The sequence below is a fragment of the Jaculus jaculus genome, chromosome 2, assembly GCF_020740685.1.
Source record: "Jaculus jaculus isolate mJacJac1 chromosome 2, mJacJac1.mat.Y.cur, whole genome shotgun sequence".
Classification (NCBI taxonomy): domain Eukaryota; kingdom Metazoa; phylum Chordata; class Mammalia; order Rodentia; family Dipodidae; genus Jaculus; species Jaculus jaculus.
The window spans coordinates 105,181,064-105,204,766 of NC_059103.1; the positions used below are offsets into that span (position 1 = coordinate 105,181,064).

At 39.7% G+C, this 23,703-nt stretch overlaps 1 protein-coding gene across 1 annotated transcript; it reads left to right on the forward strand.

Moving 5' to 3' along the window:
- The first annotated feature begins 291 nt into the window (after positions 1-291).
- On the forward strand, positions 292-21,906 carry LOC101607665 (all-trans-retinol dehydrogenase [NAD(+)] ADH4). The gene is made up of 9 exons (XM_004661545.3): positions 292-368; positions 1,965-2,066; positions 4,102-4,228; positions 5,766-5,853; positions 9,370-9,601; positions 15,358-15,618; positions 19,063-19,198; positions 20,548-20,686; positions 21,805-21,906. Exons 1-9 carry the CDS (start codon positions 351-353, stop codon positions 21,827-21,829), a joined length of 1,128 nt encoding a protein of 375 aa, XP_004661602.2. The 5' UTR covers positions 292-350; the 3' UTR covers positions 21,830-21,906.
- Positions 21,907-23,703: the final 1,797 nt, after the last annotated feature.

Sequence of the window (23,703 nt, forward strand, 5' to 3'; positions counted from 1 at the left end):
CTTTGACCTCACCTGAGTCTTCTGAGTGCAGGCATTAAAGGTTTGTGCCTCAATACCAAGCTCTATTTTATACTGTACAATAAAAGAGAGGTTGTTTAAAAACAAACAAGCAAAGAGAATTTGGTGCCAGCTAGGAGCAATGGCTTTGCGGGTGAAAGATGATAGCGCAGAGGACAAAGTAAAAGTGGGGGAAGGGCTGTGGGGCAGCAAAAAAGAAAGCGATTGGACAATGAAACAGCAGGAATCGTATTTATTTAAAGATTTTTCCAGCCCAGGACACAGAGCATTCTGTGAAGAGGCAAGAGGCTTCTTGAGTCAGAAAGAAACTCAAAGTAAGCTACCCAGGAAAAATGAACACCAACGGAAAAGTAAGTAAATAATATCTTTGTTCAGTTTGTGCTTTTTTGTGACTTGGCATGTTTGCTAGAATCGGCTTCCCTCAGGGTTTACACCCAAAGCATAGCAGGTAACTGAGAGGATAGAAGTCCCTGTGTTAAAATTCATTCTAAAGACGTTACTGTGTGTTTGCCAAAGTGTTTTCTAGGAGAATACTCAAGTATTAGTTAAATGGCAAAAAGAAAAAATATACGTAAACATGAAACAGAATATGTATTTATAGTATATCAATTTGTAGACCAAAATAGATTACACAGTATGATATATAACAGGATCCCATTTGTGGTGACCCAAAGGATTTTCATCAAAAGCATATAGTGAAAGTAAGGCATGGTGGTGCACGCCTTTAATCCCAGCACTCAGCAGGCAAGGTTGGAGGATCACCATGAGTTCAAGGCCACGCTGAGACTACATAGTGAATTCCAGGACAGCCTGAGCTAGAGTGAGACCCTACCTCCGAAAAATATATATCAAAAGCAAAAAATTAATAATAAAAGTAGAGATGAAGCCAGGCATGGTGGTGCACGCTTTTAGTCCCAGCACTTGGGAGGCAGAGGTAGGAGGATCACCATGAGTTCAAGGCCACCTTGAGACTACACTGTCAATTCCAGGTCAGCCTGGGTAGAGTGAGACCCTACCTTGAAAAAAAAAAAAAAGGAGAGATGAGTTTTTATTGACTTGCATTTTGAAACTTCTTGTAATTAAATTTAATGATAAAAGCAATTTGAGGTTATAATTCCATTTGTAATAAAAGTAATGATATTTAATACATAGCTAAAAACTGCATAAAGACTATGGAAAAAATAAATGTTCAAATGGTCAAAGCTTGGGAAAAGTATATCCAAGGTAGAAGTAATAGTTAGAGAGTTACAGTTTTGTTTCTATAAACTTCCTTTCAATGTTACTTATATTTGAAATTAAAAATATAATTTAAGACTAAAAATATTTAGTTATAAAAATATAGAGATTAATTATAAAATCCTAGGTGTTTTTCTCTCTTTTCATGTAGTTTTACCCAATTCTTAGAAAGAAACCAATTTTTATTTAATTTCTACTCTACTGAAAAATTTAATAATTATGTCAGTCTTACTTCCCAAACTTGATCTTTAAATCTTATAATCATATCTACTGTGTTATGGAGAAAAATATCAAGGCATAATACGAGAGTTAACTTTAATACTTCTGATTCTTAAAAAATATGCACTGAAGCCAGGTGTGGTGGTGCATGCCTTTAATCCCAGCACTTGGGGAGGCAGAAGTAGGAGGATCACCATGAGTTCAAGGCCACCCTGAGATGGCATAGTGAATTCTAGGTCAGCCTGGGCTACAGTGAGACCCTACCTCAAAAAAACAAATAAAATAAAATAAAAATATGTACTGATAATAATGTAGAGTTCAACTTAGTTAGGTGAGATCCCTTCTGAAAATCAGTCACAAATACCTTGTTTTTCATCAATAAAATTATGTTACTGGCCTTGTTTGCATGAGAGCCTCTCTCTCTCTCTCTCTCTCTCTCTCCCTCCCTCCCTTCTTCCCTCCCTCCCTCCTTCCTCCTCTCTCTCTCACAGGTTATTAGATGCAAAGCAGCCATTGCCTGGGAAGCCAACCAGCCCTTTTGCATTGAGGAGGTAGAAGTGTCTCCCCCCAGGGCTCATGAAGTTCGAATTCAGGTGAGAGGGGACTTTTTCCTGGTGGACACAGCCCCCAGGTGCAAATGTGATTTCTGGCAGGTATGACTGAGAGGGCTTGAAGTTTCCACTATGGAGGAGTTATATATTTTTTGTTTTGGTTTTTTGTTTTTTGTTTTTCGAGGTAGGGTCTCACTCTAGCCCAGGCTGACCTGGAATTCACTATGGAGTCTCAGGGTGGCCTTGAACTCACAGCGATCCTCCTACCTCTGCCTCCCGAGTGCTGGGATTAAAGGCATGCGCCACCACGCCCGGCTAGGAGTTATATTTTTATACCCAAATAAAAACAGGCACTATAGTTTTTACAGTGGCCCTTGAATTTAATTGAGCTATATTAATGTGGAACATCAGAACGAAGAATCAACAAAGGAGCTCACACTAGCATAGCATTAACTTTCCCTTGCTTTCCAATTAAAAATTATTTAGAAGGTATTATTAAAAAGAAGATAGAGGGGCTGGAGAGATGGCTTATCAGTTAAGTTGGTTACCTGCCAAGCCTAAGCTCAACTCTCTAGGTCCCACGTAAGCCAGCCACTCAAGGTGTGCACAAGTTCACACATGTGGCACAAGACGGCACACTCATCTGGAGTTCAATTGCAGTAGCTGGAGGCCCTGGCATGCCAATTCTCTCTCTCTCATAATTTTTTTTAATGAAAAAAAAAAAAAAAGAAAACAGTGAATTAGAACCAAAACAAGAGGGAAAGAAAACTTAGAAAGCTACCCTGACAACATAGGGTACTGGATGGCCAGAGGACGAACAGGACTGGGTCAGCAGAGAGGAGAAACAGGACAGAGGGGAGCAGAATTATAAACAGCAAGTTGAACACATTTCCCACTGTTCCCCTAGACAACACGTTGAAAATCTGTACATAAGCAAGGAAATTGGCCTCATGGGCAACTCCTGAGGAAGATACAAACAGTTACACTGACAGATGATTCAGGCAATATTTCTCTTTTTAAAACTCTACAGGGCCTGAGCTTGGTAGTGCACACCTTTAATCCCACCACTTGGGTAGGAGGATCTCTGTGAGTTTGAGGCAAGCCTGACGCTGCAGAATGAGTTCCAGATCAGCCTGAGCTAGAGTGAGACCCTGCCTTGAAAAATGAGGGGAAAAAAAAAAAAAAAAAAAAACTCTACAAGGTTTATTACCTAGCCTCCAGTTCATGTGGTCTCAACAAAATGTGAACATGACACAAAAGCCTGTGTTCTCTCCCTCTTCCTAGTGCACCTCCCCTCATCCCTCTCCCTTTGATGTTTCCTTTCCCAGAGACAACAGTCACCAATTCTGTGATTTCTCAACAGTAAAAGTTAGAAAACAGGGGCTGAAGTGGTGGCTTAGTGGTTATGGCATTTGCCTGCAAAGCCAAAGGATCCCGGTTCAATTCTCCAGGACTCACACAAGCCAGATGCACAATGGGCACATGCATCTGGAGTTCGTCTGCAATGGCAGGAGGCCCTGGTGCACCCATTATCTCTCTCCCTCTCCCTCTCTCTCTCCATATATATATATATATATACACCTCTTTCTCTGTCTACCTCTTTTTCTCAAATAAATAAAATATATTAATTTTTTTTTAAAAGTTGGGGCTGGAGGGATGGCTTAGCAGGTAAAGCATTTGCCTACAAAGCCAAAGGATCCAGGTTCAATTCCACAGGACCCACATTAGCCAGATGCACAAAGGGGCACACACATCTGGAGTTCATTTGCAATGGCTGGAGGCCCTGGCACACCCATTCTCTCTCGCACGTGCCCTCTCTCCCTCTCTCTCTCTCTCTCTCACGTGTGCACACGCACACTCTCTCCCTCTCCTTCTTTCTCTGTCAAATAAATAAATAAATAAAAATAAAATTTTTTTTAAAACTTAGAAAACCATAATGAATTATAGGAAAAGAATATAGACTAGTATATTTTATGTTATTTTTCCCCAAAATGTTATTATTTTAATAAGCAGTGGTATAAGGTGTCCCTACACTACAATGGCAGAATAATGACTCAAGTCTGTGATTGCTCTGTAGGTACGCGCCACCGGTGTATGTCCAACTGACAACCCTAAAAAGGGAGCTCTTTTCCCCACAGTCTTTGGCCACGAGTGTGCAGGAGTTGTAGAAAGTACTGGGCCAGGAGTGACCAACTTCAAACCAGGTATTTTTCCTTCTGATTCCAATGAAATAAAAATGTTGAGCTTTTTCTGTGACAATTGCTAGTAGTTGGCTTTGCATGCTACAACTGAGCTCTATTTACATAGGCCATCATCACTCCAAAAGCAAATCTGAGATATGCTCCATCACAGAATAACAAGAAGGCAGAATATTTGAAATCAGAACTAGTAAAGTCCTGGAAATGTAGCCACTTTATTAACATAGACTGCCAAGAAATGGCCCTACAGAGCAAAAGTTATAAGGTTAGTTTCAACCGAAACTACTATGGTTCCCAAATGATACTTCCTCTAGTTAAAATGGAAAATTAGGCTAGAAAGATTGCTTAGTGGTTAAGGCACTTGCCTACAAGACCTAATGATCTGGATTCAATTTCCAAGTATGCATGTAAAGCCAGATGTACAAAGTGGTGCATGCATCTGGAGTTCATTTGCAGTGGCTAGAGGCCCTGGTGTCGTGCCTATTCTCCCTCTCTCTCTCTCTCTTTTTTTTCTCTTCCTCCCTCCTCTATTCTTGCAAATAAGTAAATAAAATATTTTTTAAAAATAAAATGTAAACCTATTTGCATAGTACATTATAATAAGTATATTAATAATAATAATAATATAAGGGAAAGTCAATATATTCATCAATATTAGCTTAAGTGTTTTTTCTTGGAAATTCAAAAGATAAAAATATGGGCTGGAGAGATGGCTTAGTGGTTAAGGTGCTTACCTCAGAAGTCTATGGACCCATTTTCAACTCCCAAGATCCCACATAAGCCAGACACACAAAGTAACGTGTGCACAAGGTCGCACATGCGCACAAGATAGTGCAACATGACACTGATATGAAGTTTACTCTGTCTCACCTATTATGAGCCACTTCCTCTTTTACCCAGTGATGTTCTATTGCTCAGAGAGTTTGGAAATGTAATAAATAATAGTTGTGCCACAGAGCCACATTGATAGCAAACTCCCATCCACAACTCTGTACCTAATAAAACCACAACAGACCTGTTATCTGACTGCCAAGCAGAGTATGATTAAAAAAATACATGTGCAATACTTGAGAGAATCTACAATCTTTGATTTTACTGAAAGAAAACGTTTTGTCTACCTAAAGATTGTTGAATATTAAGTGTATCTGTAAAAAATAGTTTTCTAGGCTGGAGAGATTGCTTAGTGCTGGCGCTTGCCTGCAAAGCCAAAGGACCCAGGTTTTTTCCCCAGTGCCCATGTAAAGCCAGATGCACAAGGTGGCACATGCATCTGGAGTTCATTTGCAGTGGCTAGAGGCCCTGGCATACCTATTCTCTCTCTCTCTCTCTCTCTCTCAAATAAATAAATAAATAAATATTTTTTAAATTAAAAAAAATTTTTCCACTGATTTATCTAAAAGAAACCACTTTCTCAGAGCTAAGAATCAAGCCCAGGGCCTTATACAAGATAGGCAAGTGCTCTACACTGCCACGCCCCCTGCTGCTAGCCGCCATTCATGAGTAACATGTGAGACACCATCTAACATATGGCCTTTCTTTCTAGGTGACAAAGTAATTCCATTTTTTGCACCTCAATGTAAAAAGTGCAAGTTTTGTCTCAGCCCTCTCACAAATCTCTGTGGAAAACTCCGGTAAGCTCTACACTGTTAACAAGAGAATAAATTGGCACAAATATTTTGCACAGCACATTGTCCATTCCTAAATGGAGTTTAAAAGATGCAAATCTTTTGATCACCAATTCTACTTCAAGGTGCCTACAAGACACTAGTCCACATGCCAAGAGAAGCATGCTAGAATCCTCAGGCCACATTATTTATAATAGAAAATGATTTTTAAAACTGCAGGAATGTCTTCACTAAGAGAATCAATAAATTGCTACTTAGTAACACAATGGAATACCATATGTAATGGTTACTCTGGGTTATCATCTTGACAAGATTCAGAATCACCATGGAAACAAATCTCTGGGCATGCCTCGGAGGGATTTTCTAGGTTGGGTTATTTGAGATGGGAAGACCATCATAAATCTGGGTGGCACCATTCCATGGGCTCCCAGACGGAATGAAAAGAAGAAAGAGAGCTGAGCACTGAGCATCCATCACTATCAACTTCCTCGCCATGAACTGATCATGACCAATGTTGTCACCATGATTTCCACCACAATGGACTACGATTTCAAACTATAAGCTAAAATAAATCATTGCTTAAGTTGCTTTTATATATTTTATTAACATTCATTTGAGAGAGAAAGAAACAGAGAGAGAAAAGGAGGCAGAAAGAGGGAAAGAATGGGCATGCCAGGGTCTCTAGCTGCTGTGAACAAACTCCAGATGTGCATCCCTTGGATTCTGGGGAATCCAACCTGGGTCCTTTGGCTTTGCAGGCAAGCACCTTAACCACTAAACCATCTCTCCAACCCTTAAGTTGCTTTTGTCAGGTATTTGGTCACAGCAAGAAGAAAGTAACTAATACACAATACAATAACAAAAATAGCGAAATGCAAAATATACATACTAATATAATTTATAACAATAAATTTAGGGAAATAAGCAAGTTGCTCAAGTATATAGCCTACAAGGACAGTACTATACATTATTAATGGTTATATTTGCATGTAGCAAAAGTAAAAGCACATTCCTATAGGTACTAAGTGCCAAATTCAGTATAGTATCTGCTTCTGAAGGGATAAGAAAATAATGCAGTGAGGCACAATACTTTACTCCAGGGCCACCTAGATTTCAGTCTTGGAGCAAGGTTTTTAACCTTTGCTATGGCTCAGGAGTCTAAGTCTAATCACCTTAGATTTATTTTATTGAGACTATGGAAAGATCCATTTGTCCTAAATGTTAATTGAAAATAACTAAGAAGCTAAAACCACACTATTCTAGTATATATTACTGGGCATCAATTTCACCTACAAAATAAATGTTATAATGTCTGCTTTGTATGGTGTTTTAGACACTCAAGAGTTAAAACTACACTGTTTTGAAAGTTCATGAAATAATAGATTTAGATAGTGATTATAAATTTGAATATCAGCCAGGCATAGTAGCACATGCCTTTAATCCCAGCATTTGGGAGGCTGAAGTAGGAGGATCACTGTGAGTTCAAAGCCAGCCTGAGACTTTATGGTAAATTCCAGGGTCAGCCTGGGCTAGAGTGAGGCTCTATCTCAAAAAATCAAAATAAATAAATTTGAATATCACAAAAAAGATAGCAGGTACAATATCCCATCAGATGTATTATTACACTAACTTTGCAAATGTAAATTCTGAATCCTATCAACTATTTATACTTGTTTCTAATTCTAATTTAGGGGCTGGAGAGATGGCCTAGATATTAATGTGCCTGCCAGCAAAGCCAATGGACTCAAGTTTGATTCCCCAGGACCCACATAAAGCCAGATGCACAAGTTAGCACATGCTGTGGCTGGAGGCCCTGGTGCGCCCATCTTCTCTCTAACTGCCTCTTTCTCTCTTAAATAAGTAAAAAAATAAAATTTTTAATTTAGGAAGAAATACAGAGACAAACATGCTAGACCAGATTTCAGGAATGCAATCAACACAAACTACAAGGAGGAAAACTCTACATGAAAAAATGATGCCATTTTTCCAACAAATGAATTGCTAAGACGGAGGTATAAATTAAAAGAACCAAGTGGGGGGTGGGTGCTGGAGAGATGGCTTAGTGGTTAAGTTGTATGCCTGTGAAGCTAAAGGACCCAGGGTCGATTCCACAGGACCCACATAAGCCAGATACACAAGGTGGCACATGTGTCTGGAATTCATTTACAGTGGCTGAAGGACCTGGCGTGCCCATCATTCTCTTGATCTCCCTCTCTCTCTCTCAACTAAATAAAATAAATAAGCAAATAAATAACTTTTAAAAAGAGACAAAGGAGATATTAAGCAATGCAATATGTGTATCTAAAAGTATCTTTTAGAGATATATTTAGAGATATTTCAATGTAGAAGAAATAGTAATGCTATGGGTTTGCATCAAAAGTGTGATGGGCACCAGGGATGGTGGTGCATACCTTTAATCCCAACATTCGGGAGACAGAGGTAGGAGGATTTCCATGAGTTTGAGATTACATAGCAAATTCCAGGTCTGCCTGAGCTAGAGTGAGACTCTACCTTGAAAAACCAATAATAAAAAAAAAAAAGTGTGATGGAAACTGGAACTAAGGAGACAGTGAGATGGCTCAGTCAGCAAAATGCCTTGTAAGTATGATGACTTGAATTCAATCCTCAGAACCCACATTAACAAGGGGGTGTGGTGGGGGGTGCTGGGGAGATGTCTAAGTGGTTAGAGGCACTTGCTTACAAAGCCTGCTGGCCCAGGTTCCATTCCCTCATAGCCATGTAAATTCAGGTGCCAATATGGTACAAGCATCTGGTCTTAGTTTACAGAGGCAAGAGATCCTAACAACCTTGCCCATGGTGCATGTGTGTGCGCACACACACACACACACACACACACACACGACAGTGTGATGCAGGGGCAGAGGCATGTAATACGGAGAGGTAACAGAAACTAGATTGCCTGTCACCTGATAGCTACTGAAGCTGGCAGATGAGTACACAGGAGTTCAATGTATGATTCTATTTTTTTTCTATTTTGATTTCCCATGAGAAAAATTTTGAGTTAATATAATATACTCTTTTTTAAAATTTTTTTTGTCCATTTTTTATTTATTATTTGAGAGCAACAGACACAGAGAAAAAGACAGAGAGAGGGAGGGAGAGAGAATGGGCGCGCCAGGGCTTCCAGCCTCTGCAAACGAACTCCAGACGCGTGCGCCCCCTTGTGCATCTGGCTAACGTGGGACCTGGGGAACCGAGCCTCGAACCAGGGTCCTTAGGCTTCACAGGCAAGCGCTTAACCACTAAGCCATCTCTCCAGCCCTATAATATAGTCTTATGGAGAGTTCTTTATACATTAAAAAGCATTCAATAAGAGTTTATGGCTTCCTTCTTATAAGACTTCTAAAAGACTATATAGAAATGTGAAAAGTAGCTAATTATTTTATCAACTTCTCCATGTTAATTTCATAAAACTGTCTAGACAAATATATAATGCCTGATACATTTTATGGGAAAATTATCTAAGTCCCATCTACTTTCTTATCCTTTGTATTTTTCTAGTGAATTTAAAAATCCCAATATTGATCAAACACTAATGGAAGACAAGACCAGCAGATTTACTTGCAAAGGAAAAGCAATATACCATTACATGGGCGTTAGTTCCTTCTCTCAGTACACTGTGGTGTCAGAAGCTAATCTTGCCAAAATTGATGACGATGCAAACTTGGAAAGAGTGTGTCTGATTGGATGTGGGTTTTCTTCAGGCTATGGGGCTGCAATCAATGATGCCAAGGTAAATTGTTAAAGACCAGGTTATTTAAAAGCAGTTTCCTGGGAGGCAGCATTATATAAAAGAGTTAAAATTATCTCACACTCTGGCTATATCATTTATTGATCCTATAATTAACTGTAACATTTATTGCCTCTGTGTTTGATTTTATGTATTGGAGGAGTAAACCCAAGGGCACTGTATAAGCTATGCAAATACTGTATCAATGAGCTATGTTTCCAGGCCAACATCTGTGATTTTCAATAAGTCATTTAAAAAAAAAAAATAAGTCATTTAACCTAGTTAGAATGATACTCACTAGCAATACTTAGCAACATGAATTATATAACATATATAACACATATGGCCTGTTGATAAATCCATTGTTTGATTATAGACAATTCCTGTTGAAATATGTCCCTTAAATATGAATTTTCAGCAGGGGCAACTGACCCAAAGTACAGCAGAAACCCTCCCCTACCTCCATTTAGTATCCTGAATGCACTCTAGCACTGTGTAGATTCTCCTCCCTCAGTGAATAATAATTTGCCTGTTTCTTATCCCATTGTGGCTTCAAGAGAGTGTGTCCTGGCAAGATGTGTCCATGGACCCCTATGTTAGAATTTAAGCATTCTTAAGCAAGCTGATTAAGCTAGAAGAGTTATTGGGCTGGAGAGGTGGCTTAGCAGTTAAGGCATTTGCCTACAAAGCCAAAGGAAACAGGATTGATTCCCCAGGACTCATAAAAAGCCAGATGCACAACATGGCACATGCATCTGGAGTTCTTTTCTAGTGGCTGAAGACCCTGGTGAGTCCATTCTCTATCTGCCTCTTTCTCTTTCTTTCTCTCAAATAAATAATTTTTTTTTATTTATTTATTTGAGAGCGACAGACACAGACAGAAAGACAGATAGAGGGAGAGAGAGGGAATGGGCGCACCAGGGCTTCCAGCCTCTGCAAACGAACTCCAGACGCGTGCGCCCCCTTGTGCATCTGGCTAACGTGGGACCTGGGGAACCGAGCCTCGAACCGGGGTCCTTAGGCTTCACAGGCAAGCGCTTAACCGCTAAGCCATCTCTCCAGCCCATAAATAATTTTTTTTTAAAAAAGAGTTAATAAGGTTCTCCCAAGAAGATACCTTCAACAACCTTACAACATTGCAAGGAAGACTCCCCCATCTTCCTAAGGCTGACTCCACTTAGACATTACTCCTTACTATGAGATAATATCATTAGCAATTCAACTGCAGTTCCTCTCTCTCTCTCTTTCTCTCTCCCTCTCTGTCCCCTATGTAGCCCAGGCTGTTTTCAAACTCAAGATCCTCCTGTCTCTATCTCCCAAGTGCTGGAATTAAAGGCAGGAACCATCATGCTGGTATTCTGTTTTGAATTATTTAATTTTAATCAACAAAAATTATATAGGGCATACAATGTGGGGTTCTGATATATGTACACATTATGAAATGATTAAATAAAATAACATCTACCATCTCACATAATTATCTTTTTATAATGAAAACATTTAAAATTTACTCTCTACAATATTTAAGTACATATTAACTATAATCATCATTGGGTATAATAAGTTTCCTTATATGTTTTTAGAATTAGCATGGGGGGGGGTGTTTTTCAAGGTAGGGTCTCACTCTAGTCCAAGGTGACCTGGAATTCACAATGTAGTTGAAGGCCTTGAACTCACAGTGATCTACGGACCTTTGCTGCAATTAAAGGCATGGGCCACCACACCTGGCTTTGGGATTAGCATTTTATCAGATATATAATTTGCAAATATATTCTCTCTCCCATTCCATGGGTTATGTTGATGTTAATGGTTGTTTCCTTAGTATCCAGAAGCTTTTTACATTGATACATACCATTTGTCTTTTTTTTCTTTTGTTTTGTTTTGTACTTTTGACATAGCTTCTCATACTCACCCAGGCTGGCTTTGAGTTCATAGACATTCTCCTGCCTCAGCTTTCCCAGTGTTAGGATTACAGGCCTGTGCCACCACACCAGTTTGTTGGGGGATTTTGTTGTTTGTTTGTTGTTTTGTTTGGTTTTTGGTTTTTCAAGGTAGGGTCTCTCTGTAGCCCAGGCTGACCTGGAATTCACTCTGCAGTCTGAGGGTGGTCTTGAAATCATGGCGGTCCTCCTACCTCTGCCTCCCAAGTTCTGGGTAAAAGTGTGCACTGGTAAATGTGTAGCCCAGACTGACCTCAAACTCCTAATCCTCCTGCCTCCACCTCTTCAGCAATTTCTACCAGCATGCACCACCAATACCATAAGAAGCTGGTTTTTTTGTTGTTTGTTTTTGGTTTTCTAAGGTAGGGTTTCACTCTAGTACAGGATGAGCTAGAACTCACTATGTAGTCTCAGGCTGGCCTCAAATTTACAGCAATCCTCCTGCCTCATCCTCTCGAGTGTTTGGACTAAAGGTGTGCACCACCACACCCAGCTTGTTTTAGTGTCTCAATAGGTACCCAGGCTGGACTGGAACTCATGATCCAGAACTCGTGATCCTCCCCAGCTCCTGGGTTCTTAAACATTTTTATTTATTATTTGCAAGCAGAGAGAGGGAGGAGAGAGAGAGAGACTATAGACATACCAGGGCCTCTTGCCAGTGCAAACCAACTCCAGACACATGTGCCTTTGCACATCTGGCTTTACATGGGTACTGGAGAGTTGAACCCAGGCCATTAGGCTTTTGCAAGCAAGTGCCTTTAACACTGAGCCACCCCTTCCTGGACGTTAAAAGTCAGACCTGAAATCACTTGCATGCACACCACTGACAGGAAGACTCTCCCTTGTGTTTTCTCCTGACAGGTTTATATAGCTGTTACATTGAAGTTAATCCGCTTTGAGCTGACTTGTGTGTATGGTTTTGCATATCAGTTTTCTCAGCACTGTTTCCTAGCTTGGCTGTCCTTTTCCCACTGCGTAAGTGTGCATCCTCTGTGTTCCTTACTAGTCTTGTTTTCAATTTAGAAAGTGCTGACTAACCAGGTGGTGGTGCACATCTTTAATTCCAGCACTCAGGACACAGAGGCAGGAGGCTCACTGTGAGTTCAAGGCCAGCCTGGGACTACAGAGTTCCAGGTCAGGCTAGATTAGAGTGAGACCCTACCTCAAAAAAAACAAAAACAAAAGGAAAAGGAAAAGAAAGAACTGATATGTTTCCTAGACAGATTCTCTCTTTTTCTTTCCTTCTTTTTTTTTTTTTTTTTCTTTTCTTTTGAGATAGGGTCTCACTCTAACCCAGGCTGGTCTGGAATTTTCTATGTAGTCTCAGGGTGGCCTCCAACTCATGGTCATCCTCCTACCTCTGCTTCACAAGTGCTGGGATTAAAGGCATGCACCACAACACCTGACCTTTTATTTGTATTTTATCCTAACAGTTTTCAATGCTCGTTAGAAAATATGAATTAAGCTTATCTCTATGTAGTATTTTCTACCATTATTCCATTCCTAAAAAAATTTTATCCCAGTTAGAGCACCTTCCTTACCAATCTTACATATGGTTTCCATCTAATTCAATGTCAAAAGCACTTATTAAAGACTTAATATACAATAGTTCTCAATAACGTGGAATATTAAAAAATATCTACAGCTGGGCATGGTGGTGCATGCCTTTAATCCCAGTATTCGAGAGGCAGAGGGTAGGAGGATTGCAGTGAGTTCGGGGCCACCCTGAGACTCCATAGTGAATTCCAGGTCAGCCTGGGCTGCAGTGATACCCTACCTCAAAAAATATACATATATATCTACATTTTGAAACAGTCTTAAGAAGAAATACTATCTAGGCCTGGTGGCTAGTGCCTATAATGTTAGTGCTTCAAGGGCCTGAGGCAAAAGAACCACCATGAGTTTGAGGTCAGCCTGGGCTACAATATGAAACTGTCTCATAAAAACAAATGGAAGGAAGGAAAAAGGAAAGAAGAAGAGAAAGAGAAGAAGAAATCTATTATTAGATTATAAAATTATATAGGAAATGCAAAATGGCACTGATTTCTAATTGAAGAATCAAAAAAAAAAAAAATCCATGGATAAAATGTCCTTTAAACCAAATCTAGGAAGACAGGTTATATTTTATTCATTTTTTATTTATTTATTTGAGAGTGACAGACACAGAGAGAAAGACAGATAGAGGGAGAGAGAGAGAATGGGCGCGCCAGGGCTTCCAGCCTCTGCAAACGAACTCCAGACGCGTGCGCCCCCTTGTGCATCTGGCTAACGTGGGACCTGGGGAACCGAGCCTCGAACCGGGGTCCTTAGGCTTCACAGGCAAGCGCTTAACCGCTAAGCCATCTCTCCAGCCCAGACAGGTTATATTTTAAAGGAAATAAAATGAAATGTACGTCTGCTGATATAACAGCAGGAATTAAGATATGAGGTCAGGAAAGTGCAACATTTGTTATGCTGTTATTCTGTTAATAACACAGAGATGACACCAGAAGGTAAACAAAGGTCAAACAGAAAAACTTGCTGTGGAGCCAGGCATGGTGGCACAAGCCTTTAATCCCAGCACTTGGGAGGCAGAGGTAAGAGGATTGACATGAGTTCGAGGCCACCCTGAGACTACATAGTGAATTCCAGGTCAGCCTAGCTAGAGCAAGACCCTACCTTGAAAAAATGAAGGAAAAAAAAAATGTGCTGTGGGCTGGAGAGATGGCTTAGCCATTAAGGCTCTTGTCTGCAAAGCCAAAGGACCCAGGTTTGACTCCCCAGAGCACATGTAAACCAGATGCACAAGGTAGTGCATGCGTCTGTGATTTGTTAACAGTGGCAGGAGGCCCTGGCATGCCCATTCTTTTTCTCTATGTGCCTCTTTCTCTTTCTCTCTCAAATAAACAAATAAATAAATAAATAAAAATATTTAGGGCAAAAAATGAAAAAAAAAAAAAAGAAAAAGAAAACCTTGCTGTGTGTAGTGGTGCACAGCTGTATCACGGCACTTTAGAGGCTGAGGCACCAGGATCTCCAGATCAAGGCAACCTTGCAAGATCCCGTCTCAAACAAGCAAACAAATATCCTTCAATATAAGTGGTCATTCAAAACCAACTGTATGTAACACCACAAAATAAAGTCTATCAGAAATATAAATGCCAGTTAATGGTTGCTGGGGCGGGGGGCATTTTCGTCAGTGGTGTAGCCACTGGCAAGTTGACTCCAGTAAATACCCCCACTGACGCTCATACAAGCAGCTCCAGTTAAACTCAGTGGGTCACCAAACGTAAGGAAGAAGAAAGAAAAGAAGCAAAGACATTGAAGTAGAAGGGGGACGAGTTGGAAGGAAGAAGAGATTCAGCAGGTGAGGGGAACAAGAGAAAGAAGAGGGAGGCTAATGTGATCACAATTCATTATATACATGTATACACTTGTTTAATTAATTATTAAAAACTGTAAAGAGATTGAAAAGAACAAATAATTATATGTATATAGTTACATATCTTCACACATGCTAAATTACCAGTGATGCAATTTTTTAATAGGAAAAAAATAGCTTCTTTAGAGTATGTGGGCTTTCAAATTTTGTCCTACCAACACTGAGGGAAAAAGAAAACCAGAAAATTATTTTATTATTTTGGGCTTGTTCTTTATAAACTGAAAGTTTTAATGCTCCTTAAATAATTTTCCAAGTTTATGTAGGCATGCAGCTGTTTTCATACTGGCAGATTTTCTCCACTGGACACATCATATAATTTTATAACAGGCAATCTTTTGTCTGAGTCCTAATCGCACTTTTTCTCCTAAAAAGAATACTGTATATTTTCCTGCCTGCAGGTCACCCCTGGTTCTACTTGTGCTGTCTTTGGGCTGGGATGTGTAGGTCTCTCTGCTGTGATGGGCTGTAAAACAGCAGGAGCTTCCAGAATCATAGCTATTGACATCAACAGTGAAAAGTTTACAAAAGCCAAGGCCCTGGGAGCCACTGACTGCCTTAATCCCAGAGACCTGGATAAACCCATCCAAGATGTCATCAGTGAACTGACCAATGGAGGTGTGGACTTCTCCCTCGACTGTGTGGGATCATCTCAAACCATGGTATGTATATTGTCCCCCTTGGAGCTTAGCTCCAATTTGTCTTTAATCATCAAATAATAAGAGAAAGTGGATCATGTTCTTTACATTTGATGCCCTTAATATTTTCAAAGTTGATGACAGAAAAGAATAGTCAGCTGTAAGTCATATATCACTGCCTCAGCTACAATGCATTTCCTTCGGTGCACACTGATGTGACCTCCTGTATTAAGCTGTTTTGTGCTACTATAATTATAGTAATGGTATGAATTTGGCCTGAATGATCTAAAGCAGCCTACAGACACCAACAGAAGAAAAAGATGAAGCTACCAGAATAATTCTAAAACTATAGTAATTGACAATTCTATAAGGTTTTGCAAACTCAACCCAAAAGAGTTCTTATCAAAAGTTAATATAGTAGATAAAATTCCATATTTATATTCACTCCCAATTTCAACCAAGTTCTCATTATGGAGGGTAATTCCTGACTTGGAGGAAAGATCAGAAATGTAGAAGCAGCAACAGGAAAGGCATTTAAAAATAAAACAAGAATTTTTTTTTTAATTTTTATTTATTTATTTGAGAGTGACAGACACAGAGAGAAAGACAGATAGAGGGAGAGAGAGAGAATGGGCGCGCCAGGGCTTCCAGCCTCTGCAAACGAACTCCAGACACGTGCGCCCCCTTGTGCATCTGGCTAACGTGGGACCTGGGGAACCGAGCCTCAAACCGGGGTCCTTAGGCTTCACAGGCAAGCGCTTAACCGCTAAGCCATCTCTCCAGCCCAAAAACAAGAATTTTAAACAGTGTTAATATAAGCAGCCTATAGTCTTTTCCTCTCTCCATGGCTCTGTCTATACAGTATATCGAAAGAAAAATGTCTCTGCCATATTTAAAAAAAAAAAAAACTGCAGAAGGTAGAGAATTTTTTTCTTCTTTGTTTTCTTATTGTTGATGTTGTGTTTGGTATGTGTGTGGGGGGGTTGTTTTGTTTTTAAATGTTTTTATTTATTTGTAAGCAGAGAGAAAGAGAATATGAATGGGCACATCAGATCCCCTACAAACAAACTCCAGATGCATGCACCACTTTGTGCATCCAGCTTTACATTGGTGCTGGGGAATCAAACCTGGGTCATTAGGTTCTGCAGCCAAGTGCCTTAACCACTGAAACATCTCTCCAACCCTTGTTTTGTTTTTGAGACAGGATCTTGCTATATTTGCTGGCCTGGAACTGGCAATCCTACTGCCTCAGCCTCCCATATGCAGCAATTATAGGTGCACATCACCATGTCTGGCTTGAAGAGTTGATTTTGGGGGCTGGAGATATGGCTCAGCAGCTAAGGCTGCAAAGCCTCCCAATAATCTGGTTTGATTATCCAGTACCCACATAAAGCCAAATGCACAAAGTGTCATATGCATCCAGAGGTCATTTGCAGTGGCTGGAGGCTCTGGAGTCCCATCTCTCTTTGTCTCTCTATTGCTCTCTGTTTATAAATTCATTAATTTATTTATTCATTAAAAAAATTAAAATAGTTGGGCGTGGTGGCGCACGCCTTTAATCCCAGCTCTCGGGAGGCAAAGGTGGGAGTATTGCCGTAAATTCGAGGCCACCCTGAGACTACATAGTGAATTCCAGGTCAGCCTGGACCAGAGTGAGACCCTACCTTGAAAAAAAAACAAAAAAAAAATTAAAATAAATAAAAGAGTTGTTTTTCAAGTGTTAGGAATCCTCAAAACAATAACTCAGTACATATTCAAATAAAAACAGCCAGGTGTGATGGTGCATACCTTTAATCCCAGCACTCAGGAGGCAGAGGTAGGAGGATTGCCATGAGTTTGAGGCCACCCTGAGACTACATGGTGAATTCCAGATCAGCTTAGACTAGAGTGAAACCCTAGAAACCCTACCTCACAAAACCAAAAAAAAAAAAGAAAAAAGAAAAACATGTTCTAAAATTCTAAGACATTGCATCTTCCAGAGACTGTTTCAGACAGTGATATAGGATGCCCATTGAAATTTTGAGATATTTGTAAAAGTAAAAATCACTCCAAAAGATTCAGAGTCAAGAGCCAGGCACGGTGGCACATGCCTTTAATCCCAGCACTTGGGTGGTAGAGGTAGGAGGATCACCATGAGTTTGATACCACCCTGAGACTACATAGTGAATTCCAGGCCCACTTGAGCTAGAGTGAGACCCTATCTCAAAAAAACAAAAAATAACAAACAAAGAAGGATTCAGAATCAAGTTAACTTCAAGGAATATGAACAAAGGTTGTACTTTTATCCCATATCAGTCTTAAACTAGTTACATTAATCCCAACCTCATAGTAGGTTAACAGATAATGTTCTTTGTCTTATTCAAAGACCAATATATGTTTAGGCAACCTTCTTGGGCTATGCCTTCCATGTGGAGACTCAGCAAGGAAGAAGTTCAAATTAGTGACCTCACAATCTGAACTTGACGTTTTCTGGGTCATTCCAACCAGAGCAGATAAACAGGCATATCTTAACTGCACAAGGGCTAAAGACTGGAGGGGAGCAGATGAAATGTTTGATATACAGCAGCTGACATGATTTTGTATGATATTTGCCTTCTGTTTTAAATGGTATTTCTTTTTATTTTCCTGTTTTGACATGTAAGTATCTACTGTGTGCTCCATTCCCCAGTTCTGATGAATAACTTACTAGTTCTCTCATTATGACTTTTAAATATTTTGGTCCTTGGCCCCTGGAATTGCATTTTAGTAAATGTCAATGGCAGATTGTCAAAATGTTATAATATCCTTTCATTGCTATTTCCATGTGTTTTACTTGATGTTATACACTCCAGATTCAGCCTACTATGATACTGCACAGGGTAAAAGAAAGAGTTACTATTGCAGTCCAGTTCGCATTGCTGGTAGAAATCATCCAACAAAGAACAGCTTCTGGGAAAAAGAATTTTATTTTGGCTTACAGGCTCGAGGGGAAGCTCCACGATGGCAGGGGAAAAGGATGGCATGAGCAGAGGGTGGACATCATCCCCTGGCCAACATAAGGTGGACCACAGCAACAGGAGGGTGTGCCAAACACTGGCAAGGGGAAACTGGCTTTAATACCCATAAGCCGGCCCCCAACAATACACTCCCTCCAGGAGGCATTAATTTCTGAAATCTCCATCAGCTGGGAACCTAGCACTCAGAACACCTAAGTTTATGGGGGACACCTGAATCAAACCACCACAGTGTCCTATTTCTTTTCAGTATCATTTTTGATGATGCTAAGAATCTTACTGTACATACTATTTATAACAGACCACTAAAGCCTCAAGTGTCAATCTAAACGATGCTATGGCCTCATTACCTCAAGTCCTATTATCAAACATGAAGAGTTGGATTGACTTTTCCTAAAGCATTGTATATATCCACACTAGGCTTCATGTTTAGTTTTCTACTTACTCAGATAATACTTTATGTTTGACATTTCAGAAAGCAGCTCTGGAGTCCACAATAGTCGGTTGGGGGTCATGTACTGTGGTTGGAGCAAAAGCTGATGAGAAAGGACTGAGTGTTTTTCCAGTGGACCTAATACTGGGCCGTACTATAAATGGAACGTTTTTTGGTGGTTAGTATTTTTTGCACAATTTTCAATTTTCTTCATAATAATATAAAATTACTAGAAAGAAGATTATTGACTTTTGGGAATGTATGTTAATACTAGTGCAGAGAACATATCTAAAGAATATGCCAGGGCTGGAGAGATGGCTTAGCGGTTAAGCACCTGCCTGTGAAGCCTAAGGACCCCGGTTCGAGGCTCGGTTCCCCAGGTCCCACGTTAGCCAGATGCACAAGGGGGCGCACGTGTCTGGAGTTCGTTTGCAGAGGCTGGAAGCCCTGGCGCGCCCATTCTCTCTCTCTCCCTCTATCTGTCTTTCTCTCTGTGTCTGTCACTCATAAATAAAAAATGACCAAAAAAAAATTTAAAAAAATAAAAATAAAAAAAAAAGAATATGCCAAACTACCCTATTAGCTGAAAGTAAATGGAACTCATTTAGAAATATAACTATAAAAATTGACACATTGAAATTCAATTTAAATAGCTTTGGCATAATGGTACAGGTCTGTAGTCCTAGTACTCTGGAATATGAGGCAGGAGGATCTAGTTTGAGGCTACATAGGTGAGTTCAAGGAAGGCAGGAAGGAAGGAAGGAAGGCGGGAAAGAAGGAAGAAAGGAAAGGAAGGAAATCTCAGCTTGCATTATAAAGAGCCAACACAGAAGAACAAAAGGTAAACTTTGATCTGAGACAAATTTCTATGTACAGTAGAAAAAAATCCTGAATTTATGAAGAAAAATGTTAAGATAGATATAAATATAAAAAATTAAAATGGAGCACAGGATCTTCATGCATTTAGAACAACCTAAGTATAACCTAATAATTTCATCCATCCAACAAATACACTTATCCAAATTTAACTAAATAAAAAAGATATGAAAGTATAAGGAGACCAGCAGAAGTAGGGTGTGACAAACAAGAATACTAGGGGAGGGAAGATATCAGCAAAGTGCATGACATATATGCTATAAAAATTTCTTTGAAAGCCAGGTATGGTGCCTCCCAGCACTTGGGAGGCAGAGGTAGGAGGATCACCATGAGTTCAAGGGCACCCTGAGACTACAGATTGAATTCTAGGTCAGCCTGAGCTAGAGTGAGACTCTACCTTGGAAAACCAAAAAAAAAAAAAAAAAAAGAAAGAAAGAAAGAAAGAAAGAAAGGAGATAAAAGTAAACAACTTAAGTGGAATTGTGAAGGGGAAAGCGAGGGGGAGGGAATCATTATTTTCTATAATTATAAAAGTTGTCAATAATAAAAAATGAAAATTAAAAAAAAGAAAGAAAGAAAAGAAAAAAATAAACAACTTATTTATGTCAAATGCCATTCTTTTCTTTATTTGACACTTTGGCCAAATTGCAGGTTGGAAAAGTGTAGATTCTGTCCCAAACCTGGTTACTGACTACAAGAATAAGAAATTTGATCTGGACATATTGGTGACCCATACTCTCCCTTTTGACAAAATCAATGAGGCATTTGACCTACTGAACCAAGGAAAAAGGTAAATTATCACATATATGTTGAGTTGTTTAGAAAACATTAATGATTTTAAAGAACTAGCCACTTGTCTTGTCCAACTTTCTGTATCAGAAGTAGTAGACGCACTTAACAGATTAAATGCTAGTCATTTAGGAAAAAGAGAAGCTTCCATTTCTGCAATGCACACGGGCGCAGGAAGCAAGGGGAGGGCAGGTCTTCCTGCCAACCCGGCGACACAAAAGAAAGGCACCAGAAGGGAAAAGAGACATGAAAACTCACTAGCGGGTTAAGGTGCAGTGACCCTGAGCCATGGTGAGAAAAGGACAGAGCGCCTCCCTCCACAGGTATAAGCAGCTTCATTTCCTGGAGAAAGAAGGTATTATGGCATGGCAGCTCACTTATGTAAGCATTCTTCAGCTCCAACGGTAATGTCTGAGAAAGATAGGAATTCTTTGTCCTTGAAGGTACCCCCCCACACACCTTGTTTTTACAAACTGGCATTATCTAGATTGTAAACATTTGAGAGTAGCATCTCAACACACCAACTTTTCTCTCCTTGATACCAAACTTTGCCCTTGGTAAAAAAAAAACCAAGAGCAGTGGTTATTCCAGCACTGAAACCTCACTTCTCAGCTGGTGTGTGCTGTCTGGCAGCAAGGGCTGCGTTAGGTCAAGTCAGAGTCCTCAGTGCCCCAGCCTGTGAGCACTGTGCAACTACACGTATAATACTATTGTTATGAATAGGAAAGGATGACAGAAGAAATGATTTTAACCAAGTGAGTTTCTATAGCAGGAGGGATAAGGAGGCCAAAAGAGAGAGAAAGGGATGCCTATGATCACATTGCACTGTACACATGCATTAAAGGGTCATAATGAAACAAATTATTTTGTACAAATAACTTATATTAATTTTTAAGGGTATAAGAAACAGTTTATTGTAGAGCCAAATATGAGTGACCATTGCCAAAGAACACAGATTTACATTACCCTAAATTCCATCATAACTTACGTTAATTTTAATAATTATTTCTAAATATTGGGCAAAAACCTTAAATGAAAAACAGAATAAAACAAAGCATGAGGCTTTGGTTAAAATTGCCATGTAAATTATGTTCACTGTTGTTTTATTGTTATTAACAGCATCCGCACAATCCTGACCTTTTGAAGATACCAGGAGCAAATTGGAAACTTCTGTGATTGGATATGAACCTGCCTGCTTAATTTATCACATGATATCATGACCCAAAGAAAGCTATAAGTTTTAAACAAATATTTATAATCAATGTCTCATCAAAACTTAGCTACTAATGGTATAGCAGTTGTACCTACAAAATATTTTTAGGTTTCCTGTATATAATAACTATGGTGCTAAGAATAATGCTCAGGTGTACAGCATTTATACAGCCCTGTGTTCAATCCTCAGAACATAGTTAATAAATAAAATATTTATTAAAAGAATCATATGATGTTTAAGAATGGTTAGGGAATAGAAGGGGAAAGAAAAATAATAAATAAAATTATATTGGCTGTATTTGTATAACTTTCTTAATTGAGAGGTAACTACAGAGTTTTATTATATGATTTTCTCCAAGTTTCTCTGTGTTACCAATTTTTCACAATAAGATTTTTACTGGAAAAAAGTATAATATATTGCATATATGTGTGGATATAAAATGGGACTTTTGTGTTCTAATAAGTTGCAAACCTTCCTTTATAAATGAGATGTTAAATAATTTTCTTTCTAATATCTGTTTGTGCCGGCCTGCAGCACGAAGGTCGAAACAGACCTCGAAGGAGGGAGTGGGAATGAATCTGAGACAAGAACACAAGGAATGGAGCCAAGACAAGCTCTGATCAAGGCTCAGGTTTATTCAGGCAGACACAAGCTTATATACAGAAGATAGAACTTTCTCGACAATGCCTAAGTGCCTAAGGTCAGCTTCACAAGGGCTATGTGGTAACACCCCACTATCAGGCACCTGTGCCTTATGTTAAATAATGCCTTTGTAACTGGCATATTCTCACCTGGGCTGCCTTCTCACCTAGGCTGTAGGATAAGGCCTTTGAGTTAAGAGATTAAAGACCACCTGTAGCACCCGAAGTCAAAGAGCAACTGCAGTGCCCCTGTGGCTCCTGACATCTCCTCTTCTTTATTTATTAAAAGAAGTGACTGTGCCTGTCTTAGGTTGTCAGGGGCAGAAGGACATTCTTAGCTCCCAAGGTCAAAGAGCAGCTGGGGCTCCCAACATCTCCTCCCTTCTTTTATACAAAAGTGGGGGAGACCTGCTATTAAATGGTGGGCTTTTACCAACTGGGGGAGTACTGACGTGACTCACCCCATCGGCTGTCATTTTTTTGTCCCACAATCTTGGCCCTTGGTACCTTTTGGAGAGGAGAGGCAGGGCCTATGTGATCATAATAGGTGTGGTACCAACCTCCATGAAGTCAGGTTTTTCTCTCAGGGAGTTCAGAAGCAGTCAGAAAGGGACCTTCCCTTGCGGTGCTTTGCCTCGCACCCATGTTGGTGCCCATATCATACTCACTTTATTGTGAGCCGATATGCATAGGTCTGAATCCTATGCAGCTCCTAAAGGAGGTGAGTCTGTCATTGGATAAATGTATTATCTTTCAATATGTTCCCTGTCTTAGGTTAGATGCCTCCTCCCCTGATCTTACCCTACTCTGGCTACCAGCAAAATAAATTCAGGGAGAATTAGTATAAGGTCTGAGGGAGCCAAGGACGTGTTCTATAGTGCATACCTTGGACCTTTGCATGGACATTCATAGTAGACTTCATTAGACACTTGAAGAAAACAGGCAATAGGCATAAGAGAAGCAAAAGGCAAACTCCCACAGCTGCAAAGCTGCCTATCCAGGAACTTAGAGAGTCCCAACCACGCAACACAGACTTAATTGCAGCAAATAAATCATTAGCAGCCTTAGTGGCATCAAAACCAAGATGACTATTCTGTATAGCTAGAATTTCTGAATGTAAATTAACCAAATCTAACAAAATGTTATCATGGTACCAAATTCCTT